This window comes from Hemitrygon akajei, chromosome 25 (genome assembly GCF_048418815.1).
Source record: "Hemitrygon akajei chromosome 25, sHemAka1.3, whole genome shotgun sequence".
Lineage (NCBI taxonomy): Eukaryota > Metazoa > Chordata > Chondrichthyes > Myliobatiformes > Dasyatidae > Hemitrygon > Hemitrygon akajei.
In genome coordinates this window covers 4346606-4365115 of record NC_133148.1, presented here as the reverse complement: position 1 = coordinate 4365115, position 18510 = coordinate 4346606, and the positions used below count along the sequence as shown (strand labels likewise).

The following is an 18510-nucleotide window of genomic DNA, read 5'->3' as shown; positions in this document are numbered from 1 at the left end:
GACACGACAGCAAAGTTTGTGAGGCGTTTAGACGGACGGGGAAATGAATGGACCGTGCGGCTTAAGTTGGTCTCATTGTCGGTACAGACACGGAGGGCCGAGCATCTCTCCCTGTGCTGCGCTGTGTTCGGGAGCCTCCATCAGAGCGGACAATGTCTGGCTGGGATGTCCAGTTGATCTGAACTCGTTCAGGAGAGCGTTGGGCCTACTGGTCACCCTGGCTGTCAGAGCTGTGAGCAGGGCACGGGGCAGAGTGGGAGTCGAAGTGAGGGGTCAGGCCTGTACTTACGTAGCCAAATTCACCCAACTAGCTCTCACCGCCCCATCAGACAGTGATTCCCGACTAGAACCGCCTCACCGAGCAAACCCATTCGGAAGGGCTGCTCACACCCGTCCAAGGGGGAAGGGGAGGATGTGCACGTGTACCCTTTGCTCGTCTGCCTCCCCGGCCATTCCCTGTTCCACACTCTCCCTTTTGGACGTCCAGCCTAGACCACAGCTTCAGATCTCTTCCCTCCATCTTTTTGTATTGGCTATCTCCCCTCCCACTCTTGTAGTCCAGAATAACAGTCTTGGGTGGAGAAATGTCCCTCTCTCTGAGGAGGAGTAAGGTGCTCCCTCCCTCTGGAGGTCAGCCTTGGGCCAGCTGCAGCACCTGCCCTCCCCGATCAGGGTCACAGAAAGCCACAGGAGCAGCCGCTGCATATCACAGGTCCTGGTTATGGGACTTCTGACGCCAGGCAGACAATCTCTGGACAGCATTGATTACGGCTGGCGTAAAGACACTGTCCAGACGAAGGCAATTAAACCACTTCAGAAAAAGATGCCAAGAACAATCATGGTCAAAGACCATGATCGCCTTCATCATACGACGCGGCACATAATGATGATGTCATACGGCACGGCACGTAATGATGATGATGATGAAATGCCGACCGACCATTTTCCTCCACGGATGCTGCCTGACCTGCTCAGCTCCTGCAGCTTTTTGAGTGTGTTGCCCCATATTCCAGCCCCTGATCTCTGCTGTCTCCTTTAAGGCACCGTGTTAACCTGTTAATTCCATTCTAGACCTGTTTACACACTCGAATAGAAACCCTGCATTGCTGAGTCTGGGCTATCGGTTTGGGCCTCCAGATTATCAGTCCGCCCAACAAATTAACTTAGTCTGACCGATAAACAAACTTTGGAGACTACTCATTCTCAAACCAAGTTCTCTCTTTTCAAAGGCCTCTCCATCTTTCCCCCTTCTGCTTTATGCTCATTAACGCACGAGGCCCAGGAGAACTGGCCCATGGCCACAGGGGAATAGGAATGGGAGGAGGCCACCTCCTGCCGGTCGGTGTGACCTCAGCTGACCTAGGCTGGCCTCAACTCTTCTTCAGGACTAATTCCCCGCCGTCCTCAGTTCCCTGATCCTTTGAACTTTAACTTTCCAGGCACCATTGCCCTCCAGGCAGAGAACTCTCCTCAGTTTTAAATGACCGGTGAAAACACCTCAACGTCGTCCACCACAGAACCTGAGATATTCAAGGACAGACTAACAATCTTTCACTTGATCGAGGGGCTTTTCATAAGAAAATCTCCTGGTGATTTTAAGAAACGAAATCCCCCCCCCCCCCCCACCACCCGCACACCCTTCCCTTCCGCCTGGCAGATCGGACGGTCTCGCTCCCCGTACCCCTGAACCAGACTTGCTCTTGGTGAAGGGATTGGAGTGGGAATGAAGGGAGACGTCCGGATTGTCCAGATTCCGATTTCACCGAATGCAGTGAGTGAGGGCAGAAGCTGGGAGCCGGTGTTTCAGTTGTACAAGATGTTGGGGAGGACACACCTGGAGTGCTGATCGCCCTGCTGCAGGACAAGCCGGAGAGAGTTCAGAGGAGGTTTACGAGGATGTTGCTGGGAATCGAAGGACTGGTTGAGCAGATTGGGACCCCTTTCACCGAAGGGGGTGACCTTACAGATGGGTTACGCGTTCAGGGTTGGGAAATCAAGAGCTGGAGGGCCCAGGTTTAAGGTGAGAGGGGAGAGATTCAACAGGAACCTGAGTGGGAACTTTTCCACCCAGAGGGTGGTGAGTACACGGAACGAGCTGCCAGAGGAAGTGGTTGAGGCAGGTGTGTTAAAAAGACGTTGGGACGGGTACATGGATGTGGGGGGTTTAGAGGAATTTGGGTCAGACCCAGGCACGAGCTCAGATGGGAATCATGGTCTGCCTGGACCAGTTAGGCAAGGGGATCTGTGACTCTACAGAGATACAGTCAAATGCTTAGGCGACACCCGGAACTGGCCCAGTGGCTGGGGCTGCAGACTCAGCTCTGGGCACCCGAGTTTGATCCCAACATCGGCTATGGCCTAAACCTGCATATTTTCAGAGCGGAGATGAGGAGGAATTTCTTCAGCCAGAGAGTGGTAAATCTGTGGAATTCGTTGCCACAGGCAGCTGTGGAGGCCGAGTCATTGAGTGTTTTTAAGGCAGAGGCTGATAGATTCTTGATTGGTCAGGGTGTGATGGGATACGGGGAGAAGGCAGGAGATTGGGGTTGAGAGGCAAAATGGGATAAGCCTTGATGAAACGGGGGAGCAGACTCGATGGGCCGAATGGCCTGCTCCTATGTTTTATGGTCTTATTTCACAAGCACTGTCCTCCCCTCCCCTCCCGGAGCACCCACACCCCCAACAGACGCCAACCAGGTTAAAAAGCTGTCGTAGTGTCGGAGGAAGGCGGGGGCATTCACGAGCTGGGGAACACGTGAGAGGGAGCAGGTGGGAGGGATTGCCTGGAGAGCTAGCTCAGACCAGGAGGGCCAAATGGCCTCTGATGTAAGGAGAATATAGATTGAGAAGACAAACCCTCCAGCCAATGGGGAGCTTAGAGCAGAGAAGCTACAGTTCAAGCACAGGAGGCAAGATGAGGTGCTTAGAACACGAAGATCAACAGCTTGAGGGGGCAGGTTTAAGGGGAGGGGTTTTAAAGGGACTTGAGGGGTAAGCGTGTTTCACAAAGAGGTTTGTTATCTGGGACATGTTGGAGGCTGAGTGGTGACCGGATAGAATCATGGGGGTAGAGGAGTTTAGTAGAGTGCACAGGTTTAAATCGAGAGGGGGAGAGATTTAAAGGGCGGTGGAGCTGCCGGGGGAGGTGGGGGTCAGTTACACATTTAAACAACGACTGGACAGGCAGACGGAGAGGAAAGCTGTAAAGGGATACAGCCAAACATACGACAGAAGCATAGGCAGGTACGTGGGCCGGCGTGGACGAGTTGGGTGACTCCAGGGTCGAGCAGGCGAATGCCAAGGAAGCGAGGAGCACCCTTGCCCCCCACCGCCCAGCCACACCCGTCCCCTGAACCACGGAGGGAGTCAGGGGGTGAGCCGGAGGGGGCGAGGGCCGAGGAGCAGGGGAGAGAGGAGAAGAGACAGAGGGGAGGGTGGCTCCACCGTCCCGGCCAATCACTTGGAGCCCTTGACCTTCTCGTCATAGGTGCCCATGCCCCTATAGGCGGACACGAAGCCCGTGTTCTCCACCAGGTCCTCGCGCCCCGCCTTGCCCCGGCCCTTGCCACTCTCGTCAAACCGCTCCTTGTGGGACCCCGTGAACTTGGACGTGTCTGTCAGGCGATTAACAGCGCCGGCCTTGGCTGCCTTCTGCAGGGGCACAGTGAGGGTGGGGGGTGAGGGTAGGGCACACGGGTGAGGGTGGGGGGGTGAGGGTGGGGCACACGGGTGAGGGTGGGGCGGGGGTTGTGAGAAGGAGAAAAACAGAGAAACTGCATTTAGCCCAGCAAGTCCCATCACGTCACACACTCCTTCCACACCGTCCCGTCACACACTCCCGGGGACAGGGTCAGACACAGGGTGAGGCTCCCTCCACACCGTCCCGTCACACACTCCCAGGGACAGGGTCAGACACAGGGTGAGGCTCCCTCCACACCGTCCCGTCACACACTCCCAGGGACTGGGTCAGACACAGGGTGAGGCTCCCTCCACACCGTCCCGTCACACACTCCCAGTGACAGGGTGAGGCTCCCTCCACACCGTCCCGTCACACACTCCCACGGACAGGGTCAGACACAGGGTGAGGCTCCCTCCACACCGTCCCGTCACACACTCCCAGGGACAGGGTCAGACACAGGGTGAGGCTCCCTCCACACCGTCTCGTCACTCACTCCCGGGGACAGGGTGAAGCTCCCTCCACACCGTCCCGTCACACACTCCCCAGAATGTTGCAGATTAATAAAGTACACAATTGATTGTAATGGCATTTGGGTAAAATATTATTCCAAGTCACCCGGGTTGGAAGTCTCCGGAAGGACCAGGAATTGCAGGGCAACCTTACCGTGACTCCGACCAACACGGGATCCTTGCCGGCGATGAGCTTGAATGTTTCTTCCAAAGCTTCATCCTCCCCCAGGTCCTTAAACCTTTTCTTTGACAGCTCCTTCAGAGCTTGTTTGAACTCTTCAAAGTTTATCACACGAGCTGACTTTGCCCTGAAAAGCAACACAGGTCAGTGTACAGATATCCCCCTGAGGGAGAGGAACTGAGGGACACCGGTCAGTGTACAGATATCCCCCTGAGGGAGAGGGACTGAGAGACACGGGTCAGTCTACAGATATCCCCCTGAGGGAGAGGGACTGAGGGACACCGGTCAGTGTACAGATATCCCCGAGGGAGAGGGACTGAGGGACACCGGTCAGTGTACAGATATCCCCCCGAGGGAGAGGGACTGAGGGACACCGGTCAGTGTACAGATATCCCCCTGAGGGAGAGGAACTGAGGGACACCGGTCAGTGTACAGATATCCCCCTGAGGGAGAGGAACTGAGGGACACCGGTCAGTGTACAGATATCCCCCTGAGGGAGAGGGACTGAGAGACACCGGTCAGTGTACAGATATCCCCCTGAGGGAGAGGGACTGAGAGACACCGGTCAGGGTACAGATATCCCCCTGAGGGAGAGGGACTGAGAGACACCGGTCAGGGTACAGATATCCCCCTGAGGGAGAGGGACTGAGGGACACCGGTCAGTGTACAGATATCCCCCCGAGGGAGAGGAACTGAGGGACACAGGTCAGTGTACAGATATATTCCTGAGGGAGAGGAACTGAGGGACACCGGTCAGTGTACAGATATCCCCCCGAGGGAGAGGAACTGAGGGACACCGGTCAGTGTACAGATATCCCCCCGAGGGAGAGGAACTGAGGGACACCGGTCAGTGTACAGATATCCCCCCTGAGGGAGAGGAACTGAGGGACACCGGTCAGTGTACAGATATCCCCCCGAGGGAGAGGAACTGAGGGACACCGGTCAGTGTACAGATATCCCCCCGAGGGAGAGGGACTGAGGGACACCGGTCAGTGTACAGATATCCCCCCGAGGGAGAGGGACTGAGAGACACCGGTCAGTGTACAGATATCCCCCCGAGGGAGAGGGACTGAGAGACACCGGTCAGTGTACAGATATCCCCCTGAGGGAGAGTGACTGAGGGACACCAGTCAGTGTACAGATATCCCCCTGAGGGAGAGGGACTGAGAGACACCAGTCAGTGTACAGATATCCCCCTGAGGGAGAGGGACTGAGGGATACCGGTCAGTGTACAGATATCCCCCTGAGGGACAGGGACTGAGACACCGGTCAGTGTACAGATATCCCCCTGAGGGAGAGGGACTGACAGTGTTCAGTGTACAGATATCCCCCTGAGGGAGAGGGGCTGAGGGACACCGGTCAGTGTACAGATATCCCACTGAGGGACACCGGTCAGTGTACAGATATCCCCCTGAGGGAGAGGGGCTGAGGGACACCGGTCAGTGTACAGATATCCCCCTGAGGGAGAGGGGCTGAGGGACACCGGTCAGTGTACAGATATCCCACTGAGGGACACCGGTCAGTGTACAGATATCCCCCTGAGGGAGAGGGGCTGACAGTGTTCAGCGTATGTCAAACAGACGTCCAAATTGCAATGTTACGAATGCCGTGGGTTATTTCAATGTGCAGGCAGACTAGGAAACTCAGGTTGATGCTGGTTTCCAAGAGGGAAAGTTTGTAGAATGCCTATGAGACGGGTTTTTAGAGTGGCTTGTGGTTGAGGCCGCTAGAGGAAGGGTATTCTGGATTAAGTGTCGTGTAATGAATTAGATTTGATTGGGGAGCTCAAGGTAAAGGAACCAGGAGACAGTGATCATAATGTGACAGCCTGCAGTTTGAGAGGGTGAAGCTAAAGTCAGATGTATCAGTATAACTGTGGAGTTATAGAGGCAGGAGGGAGGAACCAGGCAGAGTTAATTGCAAGGGTGACGAGCATGGATGATGGCAGAACAGCAGTAGCTGGAGTTTCTGGGAGGAATTAAGAAGGCAGAGGATAGATATACATCCCAAAGAAGAAAATATATTCTAAAGGCAGGATGATGAGCTGTGGCTGACAAGAGAGAAACAAAAGAGAGTGGGACATAAGAGGCAATTAAAAAGCCAAAAGGAGGATAACGATGAATTATGAAGGTAAGCTGGCCAATAATATCTCGGAGGATACCAGAAGTATTTCTCCAGGTATATGAAGAGAGGCAAGAATGGATATTGGTTCTGCTGGAAAACGGTGCTGGAGAGGTAGTAATGGGGGACAAGGAAATGGCAGATGAACTGAGTAAGTATTTTGCAACTGTCTTCACTGTGGAAGACACTAGCAGTGTGCTGGAGGTTTGGGAATGTTAGGGGCAGAAATGAGGGCAATTGCTATCACTGGGAAGCTGAAAGGACTGAAGGAGGATAAATCACTTGGACCAGATGGACTACATCCCGGGGTTCTGAAAGAGTTGGCTCGGGAGATCATGAAGGCATTGGTAATGATTTTTCAAGAATCACTAGATTCTGGCGTGGTTCCGGAGGACTGAAAAATTGCAAATGTCGTCCACTCTTTGGGGGGGGGGGGTTGCGAAAGGCCAGTGAGTCTGACCTCAGTGGCTGGGAAGATGTTGAAATCAGATGTTAAGGATGAGTTCTCAGAACGCTTGGAGGCACAAAGTAAAATAGGGCAGGATCAGTATGGTTTCCTTATGGGGGAAATCTTGCCTGACAAATATTTTGAAATTCCTTGCGGAAATAACAAGCAGGGCAGACAAAGGAGAATCGATGGATGTCGTGTACTTGGATTTTCAGAAGGTCTTTGACAAGGTGACGCACATGAAGAAGCTGCTTACAAAACAAGAGCCCGTGGTTTTACAGGAAAGATACTAGCATGGATAAAGGTTTGGCTGATCGGCAGGAGACAAAGTGTGGAAACAATGGGAGGCTTTTCTGGTTGGCTCTCGGGCTGCTGTTGCGACTCCTTCTCTCCACATTATATGTGAATAATTGGGATGATGGAACTGATGGCTTTGTGGCCAGGTTTGCGGATCATACGGAGGGCCAGCTGGTGCTGAGGAACCAGGGAGTCTGCAGAAGGACAAAATGGGAGAATGGGCAGAGAAGTGCCAGATGGAATATAATGTATGGTCGGGCACTTTGGTAGAAGGCACAAAAGCATAAACTATTTTCCAAATGGGCAGAAAATTCAAAGATCTGAGGCACAAAGGGACCCAGGAGTCCTCATGCAAGATTCCCTGAAGGTTGACTTGCAGGTTGAGTCGGTGGTGAGGAAGGCAAATGTGAAGTCAGCATTCATTTCAAGAGGGCTAGGAGATGAAAGTTAGGATGTGATGCTGAGGCTTTATAAGGCACCGGTGAGGCTTCACTTGCGAGCAATTCCAGTCTCCTTTTCTAAGAACGGATGTGCTGACATTGGAGAAGGTTCCGAGGAGATTCACAAGAATGATTCTGAAAATGAAAGGGCTATCGTTCCCCTATACTCCCTGGAATTTAGAAGAATGAAGATCTCATTGAAAGCCTTCAAATGTTGAACGGCGTGATAAAGTAGATGTTTCCTGTAGTGGGGGAGTCTGGGGCCAGAGGGCGCAGACTTAGAAAGATTTAGAATGGAGATGAGGAGGAATTTCTTTAGCCAAAGGGTGGGGAATCTCTTTGGAGTTGCTGCCACAGGTGTCTGTGAAAGTCGGGTCATTGGGTGTATTTAAGGCAGAGGTTCACAGAATGTTGATTGGTCAGGGCGTGAAAGGTTATGGGGAGAAGTCGGGAGAATGGAGTTGAGAGGGAAAATGGATCAGCCATGATGGGATGGCAGAGCAGAAGCTGGGCTGAATGGCCTAATTCTGCTCCATTCTCTTATGGTCATGGTGTACAGAGGGACACTGGCCACTGTGTGGATAACCCCCCGACCTTCTAATTTACATTTTTGCTCGATTGTAGTTTTTGTTTTGGAAAAAATTAAGAGACTTTGCTTGTCACTCACTTGACCTTGGTGAAGACGATGTCAACGTCAGTGCCGGTGACGGTCTTGCTGTCGATCACCTTGCAGTCCTTGCAGAGCTTGGCGAAGTTCTTGCCCGTCATGTCGAGGCCACTGGCCTTGGTGTCCCCGTGGATGGCGAACTTGCGGAAAGACTTCTCCAGTTCGGCCAGGCTCCCTCCCGCGTCCGCCATCTTCCACCGGCACCCTCTGGGCAAAGGGGCGGGCACTGCGTGTGAGCCTGCTGGCGCTGGGTGGGGGCTGGTCTCCTCGGCAGGGTCCGCGTGGTCACCTGGAATCAGGAATGATGCCACATCTGCACCCAGCCGGAAATCGTAGCACGCCTGCGGGGGTGGGGGGGGGGTTATGCACACCTGGTTTTCCTGTCCACAGCTGGATTAGTAGCTTTCATCAGCTACAGAGCTGTGCACATCTGGAGGACTGCGCAGAGCTGGAAATATAGCAGACCTGTCCAGACATCTCAACAACCACACACATCTGGAAAACTGCCTACGACTGGAATTGTAGTGTGCCCCCGGTAGAGTGCACATCTGGAACTGTCCACATCTGGAATCCTATTGTACCTGAGGAGCAGAGCACAACTGGAGAACTAAACATCTGGCATGTTGGACACAGAGGGATAGTGTGTATGGCAGAAATTCCATGCACTCCTGGAAACATGACACATCTGGGGGTTTCACACTTTCTATTGATGTACACATCTGGGAGAAACATCAGGATTCACAGAGCACATCTGGAATCCCATGCAAACCTGGGGAACAGAACACTTCTGTAATTTTGTGTAAACATGACGGATGGATCACTTCTGGAATTCTGTGTATGCCTGGGAACAGAACACATCTGCCAAACTACATTTTAAAGGTGCCCCGTTTACAATAACTCAGCTCTCTGAGCCACTGCCTCACACCTTCAGAGACCTGGGTTCTGTCCTGACCTCTGGTGTGTGTGTGTGTGTGTGTGTGTGTGTGTGTGTGTGTGTGTGTGTGTGTGTGTGTGTGTGTGTGTGTGTGTGTGTGTGTGGGGTGTGTCTGTGTGTGAGTGTGTGTGTGGGGTGTGTGTGTGTGGGGTGTGTGAGTGTATGTGTGTGTGGGGTGTGTGAGTGAGTGTGTGTGTGTGTGTGTGTGTGTGTGGGGTGTGTGTGTGTGTGGGGTGTGTGAGTGTGTGTGTGTGTGTGTGTGTGTGTGTGTGGGGGGGGTGTGTGTGTGAGTGTGTGTGTGTGAGTGTGTGTGTGTGTGGTGTGTGTGTGTGTGTCTGTGTCTGTGTGAGTGTGACTGTGTGTGTGTGTCTGTGTGTGTGTGTGTGTGTGTGGTGTGTCTGTGTGTGAGTGTGTGTGTGAGTGTGTGTGTGTGAGTGTGGAAGCGGGAGTGGTCTGGGGGATCTGCATGCTCTCCCTGTGACTTTGGGTTTCCCGCGAGAAATCCGGGTCCCTCCCACGTCGCAGAGATGAGCAAGTCAGCGGATTGTCGGCTGCTGTGATATGCCCCCATGTGTGGGTGAGGGGGGGAGTCAGTGGGAATGTGGGGGTTGATGGGTTACAGTGGGAATGGGAGCTCAATAGAGCAGATAAAGTCAGTGGCCACTAATCTCTGTCCCCACACACACACATATACACACATTCTCTATAAGCACACACACACACACACACACACACACACACACACACACACACACACACACACACACACATACACACATACTCTATAAGCACACACACACACATATACACACATACTCTATAAGCACACACACACATACACACATACTCTATAAGCACACACACACACATATACACACATACTCTATAAGCACACACACACACTGAGACAGACAGACACACACACATATACACAGATACTCTATAAGCACACACACACACTGAGACAGACACACACACATATACACACATACTCTATAAGCACACACACACACTGAGACAGACAGACACACACACATATACACACATACTCTATAAGCACACACACACACTGAGACAGACAGACACACACACATATACACACATACTCTATAAGCACACACACACACTGAGACAGACAGACACACACACATATACACACATACTCTATAAGCACACACACACACTGAAACAGACAGACACACACACACATACACATGCACACAGGTATATTGGGTGCAAGATATGACTGGAATCTTCCTCTTTCCCTGTCTTTCTCTCTACCTTTGTGTGTCTCTCTCTCCCCCTCACTCTCCCTCTCTCTATTTCTCTCTTCCTCCCCACCCTCTCCCACTCTCTCTCTGTCTCTCTCCTCTCACTCTGTCTATCTGTCTGTCTGTCTCTCCCCGCCCCCCCCCCCCCACCTCCCAAAAGGGAACAGCTATATTTCTGCTGTCGCTAGGGAGACCGGCATCCCAGTGTTGTCCTGTGTGTTTGACTGGTTGTCACAGCAACCCTGTGTGTGAAGACAGTTTGTCAGCAACCGAGGGAAAGTATCCCGCCTGGGGCAGGGCAGGGCAGGATAAACATTCCCCCTTATCTCACAGCAGGAGGGGTGGAGGGAGGGAAGAGGCGAGTGCAGGAGGGAGAGGGTGAGGACAGTGAAGAACAAGGGTAGGGGGAGGGAGAAGAAGGGGAGTGGATACAGTGCGGGGAAGTGAGGGGAGAGGAGGAGGGAGAGTGGGAAGACAGGGAAAGTTGAGGGAGAATGGTAGAGGAGAATGAGGAGGAGGGGGAAGAGTAAGAACAGGGAGAGATGGAAAAGCAGGGAAGGGTGGAGAGAGAGGGAGGGGGTATTGGGGAAGCACAGGCGAAAGGGGGAGAGAATAGGGGAAAGGGGGCGAGAGAGCAAGGGGAGAGGGGGCCACACACACTTCCGTTCCTCAAGCAATCGGATCACAGGACGGTGTAGAGGCAGCCATTTTCTTCCTGACTGAGGACTGGACAATATGGAGGTGTTGCCTCCTACTGATGGTTGAGGCAGGTGGGAAGACGCTGTGATATCATAGATACGGGCCCACCACCACCACTGGCACGTCCGCACTGTGAATCCCCACAGGCCGGAAACATCCGGGCTTAAGTGGGGTTAGGAGCCACGCTTGTGCCCCAGTGTGACCGTCTCATTACGACGGTGTCGCGCAGGAGCTGGGCTCAGCTGTAATCGGGCAGGGCCGCATAAAGACCAGCCAATCGAGGCAAGGGTGGCGGGATTCGGGGAACCTCAGACGACGAGAGAGGTCGCAAATTTAGTCGAGAGGACAGAGGAAGCAGCTGTTTACAAGCCGAAATAGTTCTGGTTGCCTCATTACGGGAAGGAAGGACACGAAAGGTTTCGAGAGGGTGCGGAGGAAAGTTAACAGGATGCCGCCTGGATTAGAGAGCATGTCTTACGAGGAAAGGCTGAGTGAGCGAGGGCTTTTCTCTTTGGGGTGAAGGAGAATGAGAGGTGATGATAGAGGGGTATAAGATTAGAGTGGACAGCCAGCAGCATTTTCCCCCAGGGCAGTAAGGCTAAAACCAGAAGGCCACACTTTAAGGTGAGTGGAGAAAGTATGGGGTGGGGGGGGGGGAAGTCAGAGGCAAGTTTTCAGACCGTGAGGAGGGAAGGGTTAGATTGATCTCAGAGTATATTTCTATAGGCCTGCTCAACATTGTGGGCCGAATAGCCTGTACTGCGCTGTATGTTCCATGTTACGTCTCCAAGGCCACAACAGTGACCAAAGGACTAACAACCTTGGTCATTGCCTTTGTGTTTGTAGAACATACAACATTACAGGAGCAGGCCCTTCTGCCCATCATGCCTGTACCAGCCACGATAGTCCAGAACTATAGGGATATGGCCCCACGGGGGATAAGCTTTAGGACGGAAATGAGGAAGAGCTGCTTTTTGCAGAGAGTAATCTATCCGTGGGATTCTCTGCCTCATTAAATATATTTCAGACATAGTTAACGAAAGTTTTTGCCTGAACATCCTCTTTCAGGGAGTGGTCTTTGACCACCAACACCTCCCTGCATGGGTCCCGCTGTTACCTGTGTACTTCCCCATCCCCCTGAGACTGGACGTAGGGGAGAGTCAACCACCCCCCCCCCATCTAAATGGAGTTAGTTGCCCCCTTTGGCTTGGTGGGTCTCTCTTTTCCGACTCCCGGGGCTTCACCTAACAGCCCGGAGGAGGGGCAGTCGGATCCAATGGCCTGTACCCCTCCCCCGCGTCTCAGTGACCTCCGCGTGGCCTGTTTCAATGTGCTCCCAGGTGGGGTTTCCAGGCACCGGCTCTCACAAGAGGGGTGATTCTGGGGTATGGTTTGGAAGGAGGGTCCTTCCTCTGCAGCCAAGTTGGCAGACGATCCCATGAAGGAAAGGTGCTGGCCTGACCGCACTGGGAATATTGTGAGCAGCTTCCGGCCTCTCATCCAAGAAAAAAATGTGTTGTCATTGGAGAGGGTCCAGAGGAGGTTCACGAGAATGATTCTGGGAATGAAAGAGTTAATGTGAGAGGAGTGTTTTATGGCCTGTACTCGCTGGAGTTTAGAAGAATGAGGAAGGATCTTATTGAAAGCTGATGAATATTGAAAGGCCGAGACAGAGTGGACGTGGAGAGGATGTTTCCGATGGTCTAGGACCAGAGGGCACAGCCCCGGGATATCCATTTAGAACAGAGACGAGGAGGAATTTCTTTAGCGGGAGGGTAATGAATCTGTGGGATTCATTGCTAAAGGAGGCCCAGTCTGTTAAAACGGAGGTTGATCGGTTCTTGATTAGTCAGGGCGACAAAGGTTACGGGGAGAAGGTATTAAATGTCGGCCATGATGAAATGGCAGAGCAGGCTTGATGGGCTGAGTGGCCTAATTCTGCTCCCGTGTCTTACGGTCTTAAGGAGTCCGGCAGAGGCTGGGGATCTGCAGAGGGCCATGGGATTGTTGGCAGAGTGGGCAGAGAAGTGGCAATTGGGACACAGCGTGGGGAAGTCTGGGGGCCACGTACTTTGGTAAGAAGAGGAAAGGTGTGGACTGTGGTGAGGGAGTTTTGAAATCGCAGGGACTCGGGAGTCCTCATACAGGATTCCCTCGAGGGTAACGGTAGCGCCTGGTATGGACGCCCCGATGTGCAGGATGAGGAAAAGCTGTGGAAAGTCGTAAACTCGGACAGCTCCATCACGGGTGCTAGTCTCCCCAGTGTCAAAGGTACCTTCAAAAGGCGGACCCTCATTAAAGACCCTCACCGCCCTGCTTCTCATTACTACCATCCCCTCTTCTCACTCCTTCCATCAGGGAAGAAGTGCAGGAGCCTGAGGACACACAGGTTAATCGGTCATTGTAAATTGTCCTGAGGTCAGGCTAAGATTAAGTTGGGGGTATTACATGGCTCATGTGTCTGATTAAATAAACCTTGTCTATTCTCCCTTTTGGTGCTGTTTGATCATTTGCTTATTGCGATGTCTGGTGTATATTGCACTGTTCTGCGGCCACCAAATGACACAATTGTCAGTGGTAAAGTAACCTGACTCTGGTTTGGACTCTAACGTTCCAGCTGAGTTGGTGGTAAGGAGGGCCAATGAGATGTTAGCATTTGTTTCGAGAGGACGAGAACATAAAAGCAAGAATATTGAACATAGAACATAAAATAGTACAGCACAGTACAGGCCCTTCGGCCCACAATGTCGTGCCGACCCTTAAACCCTGCCTCCCATATATCCCCCCTACCTTAAATTCCTCCATATACCTGTCTAGTAGTCTCTTAAATTTCACCAGTGTATCTGCCTCCACCACAGGCTCAGGCAGTGTATTCCACGCACCAACCACTCTCTGAGTGAAAAACCTTCCTCTAATATCCCCCTTGAACTTCCCTCCCCTTACCTTAAAGCCATGTCCTCTTGTACTGAGCAGTGGTGCCCTGGAGAAGAGGCGCTGGCTGTCCACTCTATCTATTCCTCTTAATATCTTGTACACCTCTATCATGTCTCCTCTCATCCTCCAGAGAGAAAAGCCCTAGCTCCCTTAACCTCTGATCGTAATGCATCCCGTCTAAACCAGGCAGCGTCCTGGTAAATCTCCTCTGTACCCTCTCCAATGCTTCCACATCCTTCCTATAGGAATGAATGAATCTCTCGTACAACACCGAGACTCTTGAACTCACGGGCTACCTCATTATCTTGCAGCTTAATGTTTCCCTGCTCTGCTCTTTCTCTCTCGCTGTTACACTTCATTCTGTGCAAACACCAGGAAATCTGCCGATGCTGGAAATTCAAGCAACACACACACACAATGCTGGTGGAGCACAGCAGGCCAGGCAGCATCTATAGGGAGAAGCACTGTCGACGTTTCGGGCCGAGACCCTTCGTCAGGACTGACGAAGTGACTTCGTCAACACTTTATTCTGTTCTTGTTTTACCTTGCACTGTGTCGAGATCTGCTCTGCATGAACAAGCTTTCAGTGTCTCTCCTACATGTGACAGTAATAGGTTAATTCTGAGTCCAGTTCTAAGGTGTTAGTCGGACCGCGTTTGTGCCCCAGTTCTAAGGAAGGGTGGGTTAGTCAGACCGCGTTTGTGCCCCAGCTCTAAGGTGTTAGTCGGACCGCGTTTGTGCCCCAGTTCTAAGGAAGGGTGGGTTAGTCAGACCGCGTTTGTGCCCCAGCTCTAAGGTGTTAGTCGGACCGCGTTTGTGCCCCAGTTCTAAGGAAGGGTGGGTTAGTCAGACCGCGTTTGTGCCCCAGCTCTAAGGTGTTAGTCGGACCGCGTTTGTGCCCCAGTTCTAAGGAAGGGTGGGTTAGTCAGACCGCGTTTGTGCCCCAGCTCTAAGGTGTTAGTCGGACCGCGTTTGTGCCCCAGTTCTAAGGAAGGGTGGGTTAGTCAGACCGCGTTTGTGCCCCAGCTCTAAGGTGTTAGTCGGACCGCGTTTGTGCCCCAGCTCTAAGGTGTTAGTCGGACCGCGTTTGTGCCCCAGTTCTAAGGTGTTAGTCGGACCGCGTTTGTGCCCCAGTTCTAAGGTGTTAGTCGGACCGCGTTTGTGCCCCAGTTCTAAGGTGTTAGTCGGACCGCGTTTGTGCCCCAGTTCTAAGGAAGGGTGGGTTAGTCAGACCGCATTTGTGCCCCAGCTCTAAGGAAGGGTGGGTTAGTCAGACCGCGTTTGTGCCCCAGCTCTAAGGTGTTAGTCGGACCGCGTTTGTGCCCCAGTTCTAAGGAAGGGTGGGTTAGTCAGACCGCGTTTGTGCCCCAGCTCTAAGGTGTTAGTCGGACCGCGTTTGTGCCCCAGTTCTAAGGTGTTAGTCGGACCGCGTTTGTGCCCCAGTTCTAAGGTGTTAGTCGGACCGCGTTTGTGCCCCAGTTCTAAGGAAGGGTGGGTTAGTCAGACCGCATTTGTGCCCCAGCTCTAAGGAAGGGTGGGTTAGTCAGACCGCGTTTGTGCCCCAGCTCTAAGGTGTTAGTCAGACCGCGTTTGTGCCCCAGTTCTAAGGAAGGGTGGGTTAGTCAGACCGCGTTTGTGCCCCAGCTCTAAGGTGTTAGTCGGACCGCGTTTGTGCCCCAGTTCTAAGGTGTTAGTCGGACCGCGTTTGTGCCCCAGTTCTAAGGTGTTAGTCGGACCGCGTTTGTGCCCCAGTTCTAAGGTGTTAGTCGGACCGCGTTTGTGCCCCAGTTCTAAGGAAGGGTGGGTTAGTCAGACCGCGTTTGTGCCCCAGCTCTAAGGAAGGGTGGGTTAGTCAGACCGCGTTTGTGCCCCAGTTCTAAGGAAGGGTGGGTTAGTCAGACCGCGTTTGTGCCCCAGCTCTAAGGAAGGGTGGGTTAGTTAGACCGCGTTTGTGCCCCAGCTCTAAGGAAGGGTGGGTTAGTCAGACCGCGTTTGTGCCCCAGTTCTAAGGAAGGGTGGGTTAGTCAGACCGCGTTTGTGCCCCAGTTCTAAGGAAGGGTGTGTTAGTCAGACCGCGTTTGTGCCCCAGCTCTAAGGAAGGGTGGGTTAGTCAGACCGCGTTTGTGCCCCAGCTCTAAGGAAGGGTGGGTTAGTCAGACCGCGTTTGTGCCCCAGTTCTAAGGAAGGGTGGGTTAGTCAGACCGCGTTTGTGCCCCAGCTCTAAGGAAGGGTGGGTTAGTCAGACCGCGTTTGTGCCCCAGCTCTAAGGAAGGGTGTGTTAGTCAGACCGCGTTTGTGCCCCAGCTCTAAGGAAGGGTGTGTTAGTCAGACCGCGTTTGTGCCCCAGCTCTAAGGAAGGGTGTGTTAGTCAGACCGCGTTTGTGCCCCAGCTCTAAGGAAGGGTGTGTTAGTCAGACCGCGTTTGTGCCCCAGCTCTAAGGAAGGGTGGGTTAGTCAGACCGCGTTTGTGCCCCAGCTCTAAGGAAGGGTGGGTTAGTCAGACCGCGTTTGTGCCCCAGCTCTAAGGAAGGGTGGGTTAGTCAGACCGCGTTTGTGCCCCACCTCTAAGGAAGGGTGGGTTAGTCAGACCACGTTTGTGCCCCAGTTCTAAGGAAGGGTGGGTTAGTCAGACCGCGTTTGTGCCCCAGCTCTAAGGAAGGGTGGGTTAGTCAGACCGCGTTTGTGCCCCAGCTCTAAGGAAGGGTGGGTTAGTCAGACCGCGTTTGTGCCCCAGCTCTAAGGAAGGGTGTGTTAGTCAGACCGCGTTTGTGCCCCAGCTCTAAGGAAGGGTGGGTTAGTCAGACCGCGTTTGTGCCCCAGCTCTAAGGAAGGGTGGGTTAGTCAGACCGCGTTTGTGCCCCAGCTCTAAGGAAGGGTGTGTTAGTCAGACCGCGTTTGTGCCCCAGCTCTAAGGAAGGGTGGGTTAGTCAGACCGCGTTTGTGCCCCAGCTCTAAGGAAGGGTGGGTTAGTCAGACCGCGTTTGTGCCCCAGCTCTAAGAAAGGGTGTGTTAGTCAGACCGCGTTTGTGCCCCAGCTCTAAGGAAGGGTGGGTTAGTCAGACCGCGTTTGTGCCCCAGCTCTAAGGAAGGGTGGGTTAGTCAGACCGCGTTTGTGCCCCAGTTCTAAGGAAGGGTGGGTTAGTCAGACCGCGTTTGTGCCCCAGCTCTAAGGAAGGGTGGGTTAGTCAGACCGCGTTTGTGCCCCAGTTCTAAGGAAGGGTGTGTTAGTCAGACCGCGTTTGTGCCCCAGTTCTAAGGAAGGGTGTGTTAGTCAGACCGCGTTTGTGCCCCAGTTCTAAGGAAGGGTGTGTTAGTCAGACCGCGTTTGTGCCCCAGCTCTAAGGAAGGGTGGGTTAGTCAGACTGCGTTTGTGCCCCAGCTCTAAGGAAGGGTGTGTTAGTCAGACCGCGTTTGTGCCCCAGTTCTAAGGAAGGGTGGGTTAGTCAGACCGCATTTGTGCCCCAGCTCTAAGGAAGGGTGGGTTAGTCAGACCGCGTTTGTGCCCCAGTTCTAAGGAAGGGTGGGTTAGTCAGACCGCATTTGTGCCCCAGTTCTAAGGAAGGGTGGGTTAGTCAGACCGCGTTTGTGCCCCAGTTCTAAGGAAGGGTGTGTTAGTCAGACCGCGTTTGTGCCCCAGCTCTAAGGAAGGGTGGGTTAGTCAGACCGCGTTTGTGCCCCAGTTCTAAGGAAGGGTGGGTTAGTCAGACCGCGTTTGTGCCCCAGTTCTAAGGAAGGGTGGGTTAGTCAGACCGCGTTTGTGCCCCAGTTCTAAGGAAGGGTGGGTTAGTCAGACCGCGTTTGTGCCCCAGCTCTAAGGAAGGGTGGGTTGACCTTGCTGAGGCTCCAGAGGAGCTTTGCAATTACGATCCTGGAGTTCAGAAGGGTGAAGAGAGGTCTCGGAGAAGCCGAAACGCCTGTGGAATGGACGTGGAGAAGATGTTTCTGAGATCTTTGGGACTACCCTTCAGACTGGAGACCAGGAGGAATGTTCAGCCAGAGGGTGGTGAATCTCTGGAAAGTGTGGCAGTGGACGCCGGGTCACTGGGTGTCCTGAAGGCAGAGATTGATGGGCTCCTGACTGGTGAGGGGGTTAAGGGCTATGGGGAGAATGGGAGTGAGAAAATAAAAATCGGGGGAGGGGCAGACTTGATGGGCTGAACGGCCTAGTTCCGCCCCCTATTTTATGGCCTTGTGCGTCGTGGAGAAGGAAGGCAAAAGGTTTCCCCTCTGCGAGGCAATGACTGGACGTGCTGGGCAAGGCTCTTTCGTCAGGGGTGAGTGAGGGGTGGAGGTGGGAGCTGCCGAGGGACGCTGAGGTCGCAGGTCCAGG

At 53.3% G+C, this 18510-nt stretch overlaps 1 protein-coding gene across 3 annotated transcripts in view; it reads right to left on the bottom strand.

Annotated features, from left to right (window-relative positions):
- Positions 1-1628: 1628 nt before the first annotated feature.
- Positions 1629-18510, bottom strand: part of LOC140716337 (tubulin polymerization-promoting protein family member 3-like) — a 32222-nt gene continuing 15340 nt past the window's right edge. The window contains exons 2-5 of one of the 3 annotated variants that reach the window (XM_073028972.1): positions 8714-8923; positions 8343-8631; positions 4343-4496; positions 1629-3651 (exon numbers count right to left, since the gene is read on the bottom strand). In XM_073028972.1, coding sequence (XP_072885073.1) covers positions 3457-3651; positions 4343-4496; positions 8343-8533 — 540 coding nt within the window. In that variant the 5' untranslated portion in view covers positions 8534-8631; positions 8714-8923 and the 3' untranslated portion in view covers positions 1629-3456. Of the gene's footprint in view, positions 3652-4342; positions 4497-8342; positions 8684-8713; positions 8924-18510 lie in introns of all 3 variants that reach the window. The other 2 variants (XM_073028970.1, XM_073028971.1) reach the window with 2 other exon arrangements.